The following is a 16021-nucleotide window of genomic DNA, read 5'->3' as shown; positions in this document are numbered from 1 at the left end:
ATAGTATCTCTTTGATACCTGAAAACATGTCATAAAATCTCTATCGAGATCTATCTCAGTATTAAGTCTTACGGACAGCCCTTTATGCCGATTTTTTACAGCTTTGTGTGCATGCGTATGATTGTGTGAAAGTCATCGCTTTTATCTTTCCACCTGGATGAGGGTAGGCTTTTCTGATTACAGTAACAGCTCAGTAACCTGCCTTTGCTACTGTACTAAAACAGCTGTCTGCAGTAGGGATGTGGGGGCATTCAGAGACAGGGAGTTTTCTGGAAGTCAGTGTGTAATTGGGACTTTTAGGGCATTTGGATGACTTGAAAGTCCCAACCTCAGGTCAATTCCAGTAACGTGTATAGTAAAGCGATAATACTGATAAACAATATGAGTGAATAACTTACTGTTATGTGAATTGGATGTGGTTTGGAGCGACATTATATTTATAAAATCATAAAATTTTGTTTCGTATGATCTGACAGAATTACATTCTCAGAAAAAAAAAGGTACAAAAGGGGTGGTCATTTTTTAAAAGGTACCTTTATGTAAAATGTACCTTTAAGTTCTCAGTATGGACTCTTTCTTTAGGTACAAAGGTGTACCTTTTGAAAAGTCATCGCCCAAGTGACAGCTTATGTACCTTTATTTCTAAGAGTGTTGAATAATTAGTTATACTAACAGAATATAAAACAGTTATGTCATGTTTAGTGCATTAAAAAAGTTACACATGCCTTGAGGAAGAATTGGGAAAGTCCTTAGGAAATTACAGAGTACTGTTAAATAATTCCTCTCTTCTCTGTAAATGCTTAGGGAAGAAACCAGGTACTGTTTACTTTTACAGTATTTGACCTGTCTTTCCTGTAATTTGAAGTTTTTTAGTAAACAAAAAAAAAAAAAAAAAAAGAGGATAAATGTCTGGTTGTTAAAAATGCCTGAGCCTTCTTAAAGAACTGTTTTTTTTTTTTTTAATTGCACTTAACTAAAGTCTTCGATCAAATCACTTCCTACTCAGTCCTTTGCTTGCCCTTGCCCAAACGATGAGGTTCAGGGCAATGACACACTGTAAACAGAGACATGTCCCATGACATCAATCATGTGCTATCAAATCAAATTGTCCGAAACTCTCAAAGGGGACAGCGTGACTGACGTGACACTGAACAATTGATCAGCTGCTAAATGTTTTAGTTGTGCAGTCTGCGGGTTCTGTATTAACACGCTTGTCTAAATACATGGTGTGGTTGGCTCTCGTCGTCAGCCATTTTTATGAAAGGATAAAGGCATTCATTTGTTTACTAGTGTTTTGTAGTTGGTTGACAACAACTCTTATGTCTAATAATGGCTACTGCCCATTGGTCCGTGAGGTGAATGAATACAGCTCAAAGGTTTTTTCATTCACAAAAGCACACCAAGGTTTCAGAATGACTGTTATGAGTACGTAGGCCACTGTGTGCAGTGCGTCACACTGCAGTGATATCTTTGTCCATGTAAGTGTCCTAATCGGGACATATGTCAACACCACGCATAACCACAAATTGGGTTACAGCCTCGACAAACACAATTAAACCATTCTGTGCATGCATCATTTATGATGTTATTGATTTAAGCAATAATATTCATCTGCTTAAGTCACTGAAATCCCATAGCTTAAAAAAAATACCAGATTTGGGCCCACAATATGCCAGCAGGAACACTATTACCATGTCAACTAGTTGCTTATTAGCATGTATATTACTAGCATATTAATTGTTTATTAGTACTTATAAAGCATTCTGCATGATCATATTCCATATGTCCATATTCTAACCCTACCCATACCTAAAACATAACTACTACAACAACTACTTACTATCAGTGAAGCATCAAATTAGGAGCTTATTAAGGGAAAACTCAAAGTTTTGCAGAGAAATTATCATATAATGATTTAAATAGCTTCCCTGAAACATTTATGCTTGATTTACAAAGTAAGGAAAATGCTTAGAAAATATTAGCTTGTGAATTGACAAGGGAATCGTTCGGATTAGCCGATATGGGCAAAAAAATGATCAAGATAAAATGTTTTAAATTAGTAAATATCGATAATTATCACAATAGATTTTAAATCTTTGTTTCTTTCAAGTTTAAAGGCAGATTTTGTCTCCTGAGTGAAAGTTGTAGAGACCAGACCATGAGTTGTGGTTTTAAACTACTCTTTATGGTCATAACATGACAAACGCTTCACGTTTTTGAAAGTTTTTACACTTTTCCAGTCATTTAAAATGAATATTTTAAACGAAAAATTAATTGCTTGGTTTCTGCATGTTCTAATGAGTGATATTGTTTCAAATCATGAAACGGGTTTGTGTTGCCTGACTGTATATTCCGCACAGTTTGCAGTGCAGGCTGAAATATTAATAATATTACATTTTTGTCTCTTAGAAATGCACATTTGACAGTAGTAGCTTGAGTTAGGATGCAGATGTAAATTTATGTTCATTATCAAAATCAGTAACCATATGTAAAAATGGTAACAACCTCATTTTTATATGGTGAAATTATCAACATGCTAAAATTGTCTCAGAACACCTTAGCAATATGTTAAATTCTCTCAATATACCTTAGCATTTGTAAACTTTTTTTTGTGAGACGTTGAGCTATGAATCTTTCCATTGGAAAGTGTAGTGTACTAATTGGTACCCTCATGGACTAAGAGACTCACTCTGATGTTATCTTTTTCTTTTCTTTTCCCCTCTTTTTGCACACAAACGGCCACATTTACATGTGGTCACCAGCACCGGCTATCAGCAGGTGTGCGTGCACATATACAAGCAGCAGGAGGAAATGTTTGCGTGTTGTGATGTGTTGGAGAACTGTGAAGCATTCAGTAGTATACTAATAACAGCCGACAAAGAGGAACTAAACTATGGGCTGGCTCTATGAGGACCATCTTACAACACACTCTTACGACGTTATAATGGCCACATTGTTCCGGTGTCAACCAATTCTGATGCCCTTGTTAGAGCATTTCAGTACTAGACTAACGTGATAGTCGATTATATTTAAACCACTATACAACCGTTTGTTTTCCTGTAGTGGGTATGAAATCAGTTTCGGCGTTGTGTGGGTTTTAGTTCATGTTTTTTAGTTTGTAGCTAAAAGTTATATTTCTCTAGAAGAAAATAGGTCTATTGATGACTCATCATGCACTCATGGGCGTGTCTAAAATTTTGTCCAATAAAACCTACTAGCAAGTAGCAATAGCATAGCATGTAGCAAATTTGATTTTGTGAACTGTGATGTGAAGTCTGTAGGCTATTTTAAAACAGAAAACAAGCTCTTTGATATGTCTTGCCCAAAAGTCCTTTGTCAAGTGTCTTCGTGAAGTCATTTCTTTGTGCCTTTAAAGGTAGCAAACAAGCTGAGGTTGGTGTTTAAAACTTGTGGCTCACACTCATTGACTCATAACCTTCTGACCGCTTACTTCATTCACTCTCAAACCTCATCCTTCGCTTGCATCCTCATACTTCTTTCGCAATAACTATTTTGTTACAAATAGTTTTCACATTAAAAAACTGTCCATAAAATCATAGCAGTATGATTCTGAACATGTGGTAAAGCTACAGTTTTTGTATGCAAACATGCATAAATAGACACTGTACATTTATGTATATGTTTTATATTTATTTCATATCTATTCATTTGATACTTTATTTCGTAAACATTTTATTCTGTGAGAACAAAGAGACAAGAGAGCCACATGACACATGAAACTGATAGCTGTGCTAGTTTTGTGTCTATTGGAAATTGGTTGCTTGGGACAAAGATCAATTAGAATATCAGTCAGTGTGTGAAAATATTTGACCGCTGAATGTCACAATTCATCAGTCAGAAACAAGTATTCAAGAGCTGTGTACAAACTGTATGAGATGAAACCATGCTAATATGTATGATTGAATAACACATACTGTTAAACAGATTATCAGTATGCTGTTAAACAGTAGGCTAGTTACAAATACAGTGTGGCCTATATTAATTCTAAAGTTAGCTTTTCTGCCTATTCATTATTTTTCTGAGGATCTGCAGGGTTTTTTTTTTTTTTTTTTATTATTTTTATTTTTTTATTTTTTTATAAGGACTTCGCTAAGTTAAATTATTATGAGCCTGGCTCATAATTAGGGTCAAAGATGGGGTCAAAAATGAACCAACTCAGTGTTTCCCCTTCTGGTCTTCTGGTAAGCAGTTAGGGATGGCGTCACATGGTTCTCTGGGGCTGCTTCTGAGCGATTCAGGGCAGGAGGGCTTAGCACGGAGCTCAAGAGTCACTTTAGTTTTCACAGTCAGTGGCGTTGGGATTAGACATTAATAGTTCTTTAAAGAGCTGAAGCAGATTGACGCTGTCACCTCACACCCTTAGCAGTGCATTGTGCTTACACAGCTAACACTAAACAGTCTCAAGCTCAAGCAAGTTTTTCAAGCACAGTGATGTGATGCAACACTTTTCGTGGGTGAATTTGATATTAACTAACTGTTGTGTAGGTCATATTGTGTTCTAAAAATATGAATGGATGTTGATTTAAACTATTTCAGACAGTTGCCATAGTTCTGCATAAAATGAACCCTCATGGGGATCAAATGCTCTTTCTCTTCTTTAGACCCAAAGGCAATCTGTAGATTTCCCCCCCTTTTTTTCTGCAATGATTTTAGGGGTGATTTTGTCATTCTGATCAATAGAAATACTGTAAAATACAATAAAACAGAACGATAAAAAGAGACTTTTGAAGATTAAAAGTAAAAAAAATGAAGATTAGGCAAAATATTTCAAGCCTAAGAGTGTGTTGAATTTTAATGATGGAACTGGACAGTAAATGATCAAATTCTGTGGAAACTATCAGATATTTCATTATATAGCTGGTGTGATTTGAATCATATCGATTTTCATCGGCCCAGGTGATTTCACAGAAACGTATCTGGTATGGTTGCATTTTTTTTACGCAGTTTTCATGCATGTTTGTTTATGTCTATGAATGTGTCTACGTATGAGTGCATGCATGTGTGTGTGTGTGTGTGTGTTTGCATGTAGGGAACTCCAGAGTTTTGTATCTGCATGTGTGTGAAGCCTTGTGTAGCTTGTTTGTTCAGGCCTCACAGTTGTGGTTTGTATTCACTTCCGTTGCTAAGCATACAGTGCTACACACGTTTGCTTCTCTTCGTTACACCTGTGTGTATGTGTGTGTGAGAAGAGAGGGTTAACTGTAGGGCATTGGCTGCTGTCACGGCTCCCTACGGCAATGTGCTCTTGGGAGTTTAGTTTCCTCTGAGTCTTTATCTGTGTCGACTGTGAGCATCATTATGAGCTGCTCAGGGTTGCATTTGCTGTTGTTTTCTGAATGGTTAAGGGGAAGAGGTGTGTGTGCCGGAAACAGAGACTTTGTAATTGCTAAAGGTGTAAGCTGCAGACTTTGTGCATTCAGTCTCTGTTCCCTAATGAGAAATGAGAATATAAGCATATTCTGTAGGGTGAATTTTATATGAGCATCAATGCATTATGGAGTCATATATCAGCCCAAAAGATAAAAATAAATTATATTTTGCCTGCAGAAAATGGGGGTTATTTTTAAGACTTTTGAAATAAAAAAATAAATAAAAAAGCTAAAATTACATTCTTTGCAACATTAAATACATACAGTGGGGGAAAAAATAATTTGATCCCCTGCTGATTTTGTACGTTTGCCCACTGACAAAGAAATTATCAATCTATAATTTTAATGGTAGGTTAATTTTAACAGTGAGAGACAGAATAACAACAACAACAACAACAAAAAATCCAGAAAAATGCATTTAAAAAATGATTTGCATTTTAATGAGTGAAATACGTATTTGATCCCCTATCAATCAGCAAGATTTCTGGCTCCCAGTTGTCTTAAAGGAAGTGCTCCTAATCTCAGTTAGATGTAGGATGTCCTGTATAAAAGACACCTGTCCACAGAAGCAATCAATCAATCAGATTCCAAGCTCTCCACCATGGCCAAGACCAAAGAGCTGTCCAAGGATGTCAGGGACAAGATTGTAGACCTACACAAGGCTGGGATGGGCTACAAGACCAACGCCAAGCAGCTTGGTGAGAAGGTGACAACAGTTGGTATGATTTTTCGCAAATGGAGGAAACACAAAATAACTGTCAATCTCCCTCGGACTGGGGCTCCATGCAAGATCTCACCTCGTGGAGTTTCAATGATCATGAGAACGGTGAGGAATCAGCCCAGAACTACACGGGAGGATCTCGTCAATGATCTCAAGGCAGCTGGGACCATAGTCACCAAAAAAATAATTGGTAACACACTACGCCGTGAAGGACTGAAATCCTGCAGCGCCCGCAAGGTCTCCCTGCTCAAGAAAGCACATGTACAGCCCGTCTGAAGTTTGCCAATGAACATCTGAATGATTCAGAGGAGAACTGTGTGAAAGTGTTGTGGTCAGATGAGACCAAAATAGAGCTCTTAGGCATCAACTCAACTAGCCGTGTTTGGAGGAGGAGGAATGCTGCCTATGACCCCAAGAACACTATCCCCACCGTCAAACATGGAGGTGAAAACATCATGTTCTGGGGGTGTTTTTCTGCTAAGGGGACAGGACAACTGCACCGCATCAAAGGGATGATGGACGGGGCCATGTACCGTCAGGGCCAGGGCATTGAAAATGGGTCGTGGATGGGTATTCCAGCATGACAATGACCCAAAACCCATGGCCGAGGTAACAAAGGAGTGGCTCAAGAAGAAGCACATTAAGGTCCTGCAGTGGCCTAGAGCCAGTCTCCAGACCTTAATCCCATAGAAAATCTGTGGAGGGAGCTGAAGGTTCGAGTTGCCAAACGTCAGCCTCGAAACCTTAATGACTTGGAGAGGATCTGCAAAGAGGAGTGGGACAAAATCCCTCCTGAGATGTGTGCAAACCTGGTGGCCAACTACAACAAACGTCCTCTGTGATTGCCAACAAGGGTTTTTCCACCAGGTACTGAGTCATGTTTTGTGAAGGGGTCAAATACTTATTTCACTCATTAAAATGCAAATGAGTTTATAACTTTTTTGAAATGCGTTTTTCTGGATTTTTGTTGTTGTTGTTGTTATTCTGTCTCTCGCTGTTCAAATAAACCTACCGTTAAAATTATAGACTGATCATTTCTTTGTCAGTGGGCAAACGTACAAAATCAGCAGGGGATCAAATAATTTTTTCCCCACTGTATATAAAATAAGTAAATATACTAAAACTATATGTTAAACTACACTACTGGTCAGAAGTTTGGTATTGTCATCAGCGTGTCACAATTTCCACAAAATATTAAGCAGCAAATTTAGTTTTAATAAATAATAATAATAATAAAATAATAAATATTTTCTAAGCACCAAATATAAGAATAATTTCTGAAGGATATGACACTGAAGACTTGAGTCATGGCTGCTGAAAATTCAGCTTCTTCATCAAAGGAATAAATTACATTTTAAAATATAGTCAAATAGAGAACAGTAAATTTAAATTGCAATTATATTACTGTTTTTATTGTATTTTGATAATTATCGTAATAAGAATTTTGTTTTGTGTGCATGTGTATTTATTTGTAATGATAAAATAATTTCAAATAAACAAGTTGTGATTGTCATAGAATAGGCTTTATTATCTTTATGAAAAATATCATTTTTATTTTTTTCTTTATTTTGTAGTGACATATGGCCATAGTTTGGTGTGATTAACCTGTTATTCCTTAAACCTGTGGTTTGTCTATAGACACGATCAACAACTAAAACCCAAGCCAACAGCAAGTACAGACCTTTCTCAGCTATATTTTATGAATGGCTTTATCCAAAAAAAGAAGAGGCATAAAACTGAAAGCTGTGAACCACAATAAAGAATCCATAGTATCTGATATTATAAATGTGTCATAAAAAGTTATAAGGTGCATGTTCGTTTTTATTAATTGTTCTTGCGTTCAGAAAATATCTCTAGCTGTGTCGTTCTGGTTTGATGTGGTCTGGATTAGTTATGGCTACATTTGCCCTCTGACACATTAGTACGTGTGGTTGTGTATGTGTGCTTTTGAATTTGATCTTTTGAATCAGCGCTCTCCTGGAAGCCCCAGTGCATGCTGGGAGGAAGTTAATGCTTCTCGTCTGTAACCACATCTTAGATGAGCTCCACGTACAGCGGCCACATCCGCCTCAAGCCTCTGCACCACCGCAGCGCTCCTGCAAGTGTGTGCGCGCAAATAGTGTGTGTTAGTGGCCTTACATTGTCGACCCCACAACTGACAAACCTCTAATTCGAATGCAGTGTTCAGATACCAAAAAAAAATTGTTATTTTCTTTTTTCTGTGTAAAGAAGGTTCTTATACAGAAGGTCCTTAGAGAGCTTTTCCACAAATTGGGATTTCAACTTTTGGGAGAAGTAATGCAGTAATGTGAATAATATTGTGTGACTTCTTACACCCTTGTTATGCTTCTCTCGGCAGGCGAAGCAAAGAATCTGGGTCCGAGCTCAGGGCCGAACCGCCTCCGTGACCTCTGCACCCTCTGTACAATCAGTTTGGACCAGGAGGAAGTTTATCGCACAAAAGTCTATGAGAAGAGCGTAAGGTGAGACAGTAAACACACACATGAGCACACAAACATCACATGCAAACTACATGCTGATGTCGATGATATTTATCTTACAGCACTTCTCATATATGTGGTTTTCATGCTGCTTCAGGCCTACTTTTTTTTTTCTGTCTGCCATGTACACGTAATCCGAACAAGGTCGGAAACACTGCCCTTTTATGTAGTTTTATTTCATCTTTCATGCTAGTTGCTCAAATATATATTACAATATACTAATGGATTTAAACACATCCTGAAGAAAATGTCAGAAGCACTTGTAGAATGTGGTAACCCACAATTGTTACCCTAATTTGTGCCTGATCTAACCCTTAAATATAGTTTTGTTGGTGTTTGGTAATGTTAAATAATTTGACTTCAAATTTGACTTGACAGAAAATATTTTGAAAAGTGTTTGAGTTTATTTTTTCCCCCCAAACATTAAAACAGGGTCTGAATTTATTTTGGACCCCATTGGCTTTCATTGTAAGGACATAAACAGTTCAAACGTTCTTCAAAATATCTTCTTTTGTGTTCCATGGAAGAAAGAACGTCAACAACATGAGGGTGAGCAAATGACAGAATTTTCACTATCACTTTAAGCTATTCTGTGTTTTAGCATGTTGTCAGGGTGTTTTGGGTTGTTGCTAAGGTGTTCAAAAGAGTCCGATCCCAATGCTTTAAGATATTTTTCAGTGCAATTCTATGCAAGATTTGTAGTTGTTTAAATGGTGTGGACTGGAGAGCTTCAGCACTCAATACTTAATTCTAAAAACAAATTTTTTATTCATTATACTCAAAGTTGACTTCCCATTGTGCACCAGATTTACTTTGTCTGATAGTTCATCTTGATATCGGACATACAACATTGTGTTTGACGATATTACGTTGTGTACACTTTCAGTTGCAAAAGCGTCTAGTCATTGAAAGAAGCATTTTCTTTATCTCACTCTCTTTCTGAAGGCTTTTCCTCTCGTGGTATTTCACAACTGTTTTTTCCCCTCTGTTCAAAGGGCTCTGTTGGCTGTGTCTAAGGAAGGGTGTCCACCTACGCGTTCCCTCACTTTTCTCTCTCACACTTGCTATCTATCGCTCCTTGTCTTTCGCTCACACACTCGTTTGCAATCAGCCTCTCTCAGAGCGTGAAGTTTTTTCCTCAAGTCTTTCTTCACCTCTCCTAATCTTTCTTTCTCTCATCTGGCTTATTATTAAACACTCTTGAATCTAAGGCCATTCATGTGTGCCGTGTCGCCACGTTTTCAGTATTTGGAGTCGAGTGGTTTTACCTGTAGCAGTTTTCAGGAGGTCAGAATCTGTTTGTGTGTGAATGTATGTGGGAGCGCATGCGCTCTTCAGTGCGGGGGCTATGAGTGTGTAATTTGTGTGTGTGTAAGAGAGCTGGAGTGTATGTGGGTGGATGAGCATTCTCCGCTCAAGTCTCAGCTGAGGTATTTGACTGTTGCAGTCACAGCTAGAAGTGATTTTTTTTTTTGTATGTTGAACATTTTTAATCTGTCGTTTTTTTTTTTTTGGACACTTTTGTTATGATATACGATTTTTTAAATTCCTTGCTTACTTGGACCCCAAAAATTGTTTGGACACAGGCTAAGCAGAGTAACAAATGTAGTCCATCACATTTAGTTATGAACATGATCCACTCACATTTCACAACCACAAAGTGTCACAGAAATTTTGAATGTAATTGTATCTACTGAAATGTTATATAAAATTGTATTTTATATTTAGATAATTTGAATCTCACAAACTGTTTCATATCGTGGCCATTAAATAGTATAGTATATATATAGTGCATCAAATTCTCATTACCTAGACTTACTTCGTCCTAACCAGCTGTGACACGTTAAAGCAACTACATATTTTTAAATGCTTTCTGCAATCCTTCAATCGTTTACTGTTTCTATGTTGTATTGTCGAAAAGCTTATTGTATGGTGGCCGAGAGACAACACACTGCAACTTAATAAAACACATGCAAATAGAAAAAGCACCAGCAAATTAAGAATACATCTTTATCATCTTTATACTCACAACACAACACAACCAAAAACAAAAATGCACTGCAAGTAGCACAGACCACAACGGGAGGACCCCGACAATGCCAAACAGCAATGGCAACAAAACTAAAATTAACCATGGTTAAAAGTACCATGTTTTTTTAATTGATTTTTTTTTTTTTTTTTTGCATATTGATTACCATTTGCATAACCACAGTTGTCCAAATACCATGATTAAAATATGGTTAGTGTAGCAAAACCATGCTTAATTTGTGGTTACCATGGTTTAACTAGTAACTATTTTTTATTTATATTTATTTTGTACATTTTATTTATTTATTTATTTATTTATTTATTTATTTTAATAGTAAAGCCAAGGTTAATTTTTGTAAGGGAAGCTGTAAAAGTAAGTTAGCCAGATTACATAACCTTTCATAGTTGAAGTAATTGTGTATTTCGTATTCTTATTTAGAATATCAAAAAAAGCAAAGGATTCGTATGATCAGGATGTGAAAATAAACAAAAACCTCACCTTTCAGAGCAAGCATTGATAAGCATGTCCCAACCATGTTCGTCACTTTGCGTTTCCCTTAAACAATTCCGATGTGGTCTGTGCGTGTTTGCAGCGCGTTTCTGTATTTGTTTGTGTTGTGAGTATTTGCAGCATGTTTCTGTATTTGGGTGTCGTGTGTATTTGCAGCGCGTTTCTGTGTTTGTTTGTGTTGTGAGTATTTGCAGAATGTTTCTGTATTTGTTTGTGTTGTGAGTATTTGCAGCATGTTTCTGTGTTTGTTTGTGTTGTGAGTATTTGCAGCATGTTTCTGTATTTGGGTGTTGTGAGTATTTGCAGCGCATTTCGGTATTTGGATGTCGTGAGTATTTGCAGCATGTTTCTGTATTTGGGTGTTGAGTATTTGCAGCTCATTTCATTATTTGGGTGTCGTGAGTATTTGCAGCATGTTTCTGTATTTGGGTGTTGAGTATTTGCAGCTCATTTCGTTATTTGGGTGTCGTGAGTATTTGCAGCATGTTTCTGTATTTGGGTGTTGTGAGTATTTGCAGCATGTTGTGAGTATTTGCAGCATGTTTCTGTATTTGGGTGTTGTGAGTATTTGCGGCGCATTTTGTTATTTGGGTGTTGTGAGTATTTGCAGCATGTTTCTGTATTTGGGTGTTGTGAGTATTTGCAGCATGTTGTGAGTATTTGCAGCATGTTTCTGTATTTGGGTGTTGTGAGTAGAGTATTTGCAGCATGTTGTGAGTATTTGCAGCACATTTTGTTATTTGGGTGTCGTGAGTATTTGCAGCATGTTTCTGTATTTGGGTGTCGTGAGTATTTGCAGCACATTTCGGTATTTGGGTGTCGTGAGTATTTTCAGCATGTTTCTGTATTTGGGTGTCGTGAGTATTTTCAGCATGTTTCTGTATTTGGGTGTCGTGAGTATTTGCAGTGCATTTCGGTATTTGGGTGTTGTGAGTATTTGCAGCGAATTTCGGTATTTGGGTGTCGTGAGTATTTGCAGCATGTTTCTGTATTTGGGTGTCGTGAGTATTTGCAGTGCATTTCGGTATTTGGGTGTTGTGAGTATTTGCAGCATGTTTCTGTATTTGGGTGTCATGAGTATTTGCAGCGAATTTCGGTATTTGGGTGTCGTGAGTATTTGCAGCATGTTTCTGTATTTGGATGTCGTGAGTATTTGCAGCATGTTTCTGTATTTGGGTGTTGTGAGTATTTGCAGCGCATTTCGGTATTTGGGTGTTGTGAGTATTTGCAGCGTGTTTCGGTATTTCTTTCCGTATTTAGAATACAATATACTGTAATATTAATACAGTAAATTGTGGCCTATTTTAAAAAAAAACTTTTACAGAGTATTATGTGGCAAATCACACAAGTTCTACAAAGAAAACCATAGAAATAAATGCTGTATGACAGAAAACTCTTCTGATGTATTGCATCATGCCCCATTTTAAAATTTGTTGTGGAGACATTTTCTTTATTTTTGCATCGCACCTGGTTAGAACATGATATAATGCAAAAAAAAATCAATCCTACTGCAAAACATAAATAACATACATTTACATTTACATTTATACATATAGCAGATGCTTTTATTCAAAGCTACCTCAATTCAAGGTCCTTGCTTTTCCTGGGAATCAAACCCATGGTTATGCTCGCGCCATGCTGTGCATTTTGAACTGTAATATGTGATACTGATTTATATTTATTTTTTGCAGGCATTTTGTTAATGCAGTCACTGTACTCGTGATTTAACATTCCCTTTTCATGTGCTTTAGTCCGTTCTATGGTGAGGACTTCTACTTTGAAATTCCACGACCATTCCAATGCCTGTCCTTCTACGTGTACGCTAAGAGCATGTTCCAAATAAGGGATCTACCTGTGGGTCAGTATCTTTTGCCCTTGTTTTGACTCATTTACAAGACTAATACACAGTGTACATGTCAACTAAGGCTTGCATGTGTGTTTGTAGGGAAAGTAGCCATCAGGAAGGAAGATCTATATAAGTACTGCGGGAAAGAGAACTGGTTTCAGTTACAGCCTGTGGATCCACACTCAGAAGTTCAGGTGAGTGAACAGTTAGATGGCATAGAAGTTATCATTTAACACACAAACACACACCCAACAGAGCAATACATGAATACACGACCTTACTTCCCTTCTGTGGTTAGTCTCCAGCCGTGGTTTGGGCCAATCGGGTGAGTTCATGATTACTCATTGCCTCGCCATACCCAATGAGATCAATGTATGATTAGTCAGCTCTTATATGTGGTCCAATGACTTGAAAGCAGATGCAGGCCCAACTCCACATCCTGTTTTTGTGTATGGTGTATGCACAGATCTGTTTTGTACACAAGTGTGATTCACTGTTCAGCAGAACCAGGGGCAGGGGGTGTGGACTGTATCATAAACAAAAAGTGTTTATGTAAAGGAATTTGCTTTTGTAAAAAAGTCTGTTTCGAAAGAAAGAAAACACATACACAATGGAAAGACAATGTCAAGTGGAGATTTGGAAATTAATGAGGAAAGTAAACCAAGCAAGCAAGTTTCTGCATAAGAGTTTCTACGTTTTGTATGTGTATTGATAACATCACTTTTAATTGGAATACTTTTTTAAATACTTGAGATGTATTTTTTAAGAAAGTAAAGCTAGCAAGCAGAGTTTCCACGTAAGTGTTGATAACATCAGTTATAATTGGAATTTAGAGATATTTAGAATACTTGCAATGTATTTGTAAAAAAATACTTTTGCAATGTATTTGTTAAAACACACAGACAGACACAATGGAAAGACAATTACAAATAGCGATTTGCTATCACTTTTTCAACCAAGGAAAGTAAACCAAGCAGCCAAGCTTCTGCATAAGTATCTCTACATTTTATATGCGTATTGATAACACCAGTTTTAATTGGAATTTGGCAATATTTTGAATATTGTGCTAATTTTTGTTGCCTTTTTATTTGCTTTCTTTGTAAACTGTGTTTGAATATTTTAGGGCCACTGTATATGATGATAGGATGTGTCCATAAATCAGAAGTCTGATTTAAACAAAGAAGGCATCTGAAACAAACAAACAAACAAAAAAGTCACCTGAAACACAGAGCATGTTTACAGACTAGTGAAACAATATAATACTTCAGTACTTCAATAGCCTTTAATAAACTAGACTATTTCATTATAAAATTGTTGGTCATATTTCAGCTTCTTTGCATAGCTTTCCTCAGAGCAGCCATGTTTGCAGACTAGTTTCGCAACCCTTCCTTAGTCGCTTTGCGACTTCACTGAATTTTTTTAGTAGCAAAAAATTAATCATTCTCCCTAAATCAGTTCAAAGGGTTTTTTTTGTTTGTTTGTTTTTTTCAATTAGTATATTCAGACTCAATCACTCAGAATTCTCTATGTGTAACTTTTCATATATTAAAATATTTTTGTAAAAACATTGCTGTTTATTATAGTGTATTGTTGTACTGGTGCATATAAATAAAAGGGATTATTTGTATCAGTATTCATTTAGAAAAAAATATTATATTAAACTTTTTACTGTTTTACTGCATGTTGCAGTTCTTACGTTTTATCACCTTTAATCTGCTTGTCAACAATCACTTTTTTGACTAAAAAGCACACACTCGTGCTAACTTCAGACTAAAAACATAAATATCATGATATATGTAGAAAAATATTGATAGATTTCATATATCCCTAGAGTCTCCATGCTGCAGCGTTACTTTACGACAGTAGTTAAACACTGTGGTTTCATGTCTTTAACCCTGAGGACGAGAAAAGGGTAGGTGGCAGTTCTGTCAGATAACGTTCAGAGCCACCCAGAACTGGCTGAAATCACAAGACGTTCCTCTATCGCTTTTTAAAGCCCTTACGTACTCTAAAAACTTAAACAACTTATTTACACAAAACAAGTTTTTTGTTTCAACATGCTTATGAAATGAATTGCTCTATAATTAATCTACTTTTGTCTTCTGCAGGGTTAAATGATTAGATTCTATGAATTGATTTGCATTTTGAAGTATTTATAAAAAAAAAAAAAAAAAAAGCGATTCTTTAGTATCGGCTTTGGACATCTGTTAACATTGAATTATTGGTGCGTTTTCGGTGTCATTTCTCAAAGGAACTTGCACAAAATATTGCGTAGGAGTATGTGGGTGTTTTTATTTTGTTTTTCTTCTCTATCTTTCTCCCTCCCTGTCCTTTCCTCCTCACCTCTCCTCTGTTTGCACTCTCTCTCATTCCAACATTATCAGCCTCAACAAATTTGACTGGCTGGATAGGTTATTTCAACATTTATCATATTATAACGTAAACATGTCAGTAGTTAATCTTCAGTGCAATGACCCTCAAAACACATTCTATATTTCAGATGAATGATGGTTTGTGGGACAGATCCTGTCAATCTGAATATCATATACAGTGGCCCTAAAAGTATTTATGAACTTAATAAACATTTAAAAAGTCTGAATGTCATCGCATTCAACAAGATATCAAAGCATTATTTATTTATACAAATGTTATATATTATAGTTTTTTTCTTTTGTGTGTAATTTGTGAATGCTGATAAATGGGTCAGTGCACACAGACAATAAACCAGTGTCCCATCTAAAGACAACATTACTGAAAAATAAAGCACTCTGGGTTCTGGTGTCTGCTGGCTTGTGTTATCCAATAATAAGTCTTTTTACTTTTACAGGGGAAGGTTCATTTAGAGATGAAGCTGAATGAACTGATCACAGAGAATGGTTCCATCTGCCAGCAGCTTGTGGTTCAGTAAGTGATGATTGTCTGTCAGTGCATGTGTTTAGTGTATTTGAGCTCAACATGAATCAGCATTCTTAACCCATTGTATATTTGTACTGTTACATACTTAAAAGTGAAACAGGATATCGA

At 36.6% G+C, this 16021-nt stretch overlaps 1 protein-coding gene across 1 annotated transcript in view; it reads left to right on the top strand.

The window, feature by feature from the left end:
* The window catches only part of rasa2 (RAS p21 protein activator 2), a 42090-nt gene that overhangs the window by 2038 nt on the left and 24031 nt on the right, over window positions 1-16021 (top strand). The window contains exons 2-5 of the mRNA XM_058751351.1: window positions 8471-8594; window positions 12903-13009; window positions 13097-13191; window positions 15825-15901. Of these exons, the coding sequence (XP_058607334.1) occupies window positions 8471-8594; window positions 12903-13009; window positions 13097-13191; window positions 15825-15901 (403 nt within the window). The remainder of the gene's footprint in view (window positions 1-8470; window positions 8595-12902; window positions 13010-13096; window positions 13192-15824; window positions 15902-16021) is intronic.

This window comes from Onychostoma macrolepis, chromosome 18 (genome assembly GCF_012432095.1).
Source record: "Onychostoma macrolepis isolate SWU-2019 chromosome 18, ASM1243209v1, whole genome shotgun sequence".
NCBI lineage: Eukaryota > Metazoa > Chordata > Actinopteri > Cypriniformes > Cyprinidae > Onychostoma > Onychostoma macrolepis.
Note: the sequence above shows the minus strand (reverse complement) of the source record. Positions and strands in the feature narration are given on the sequence as shown.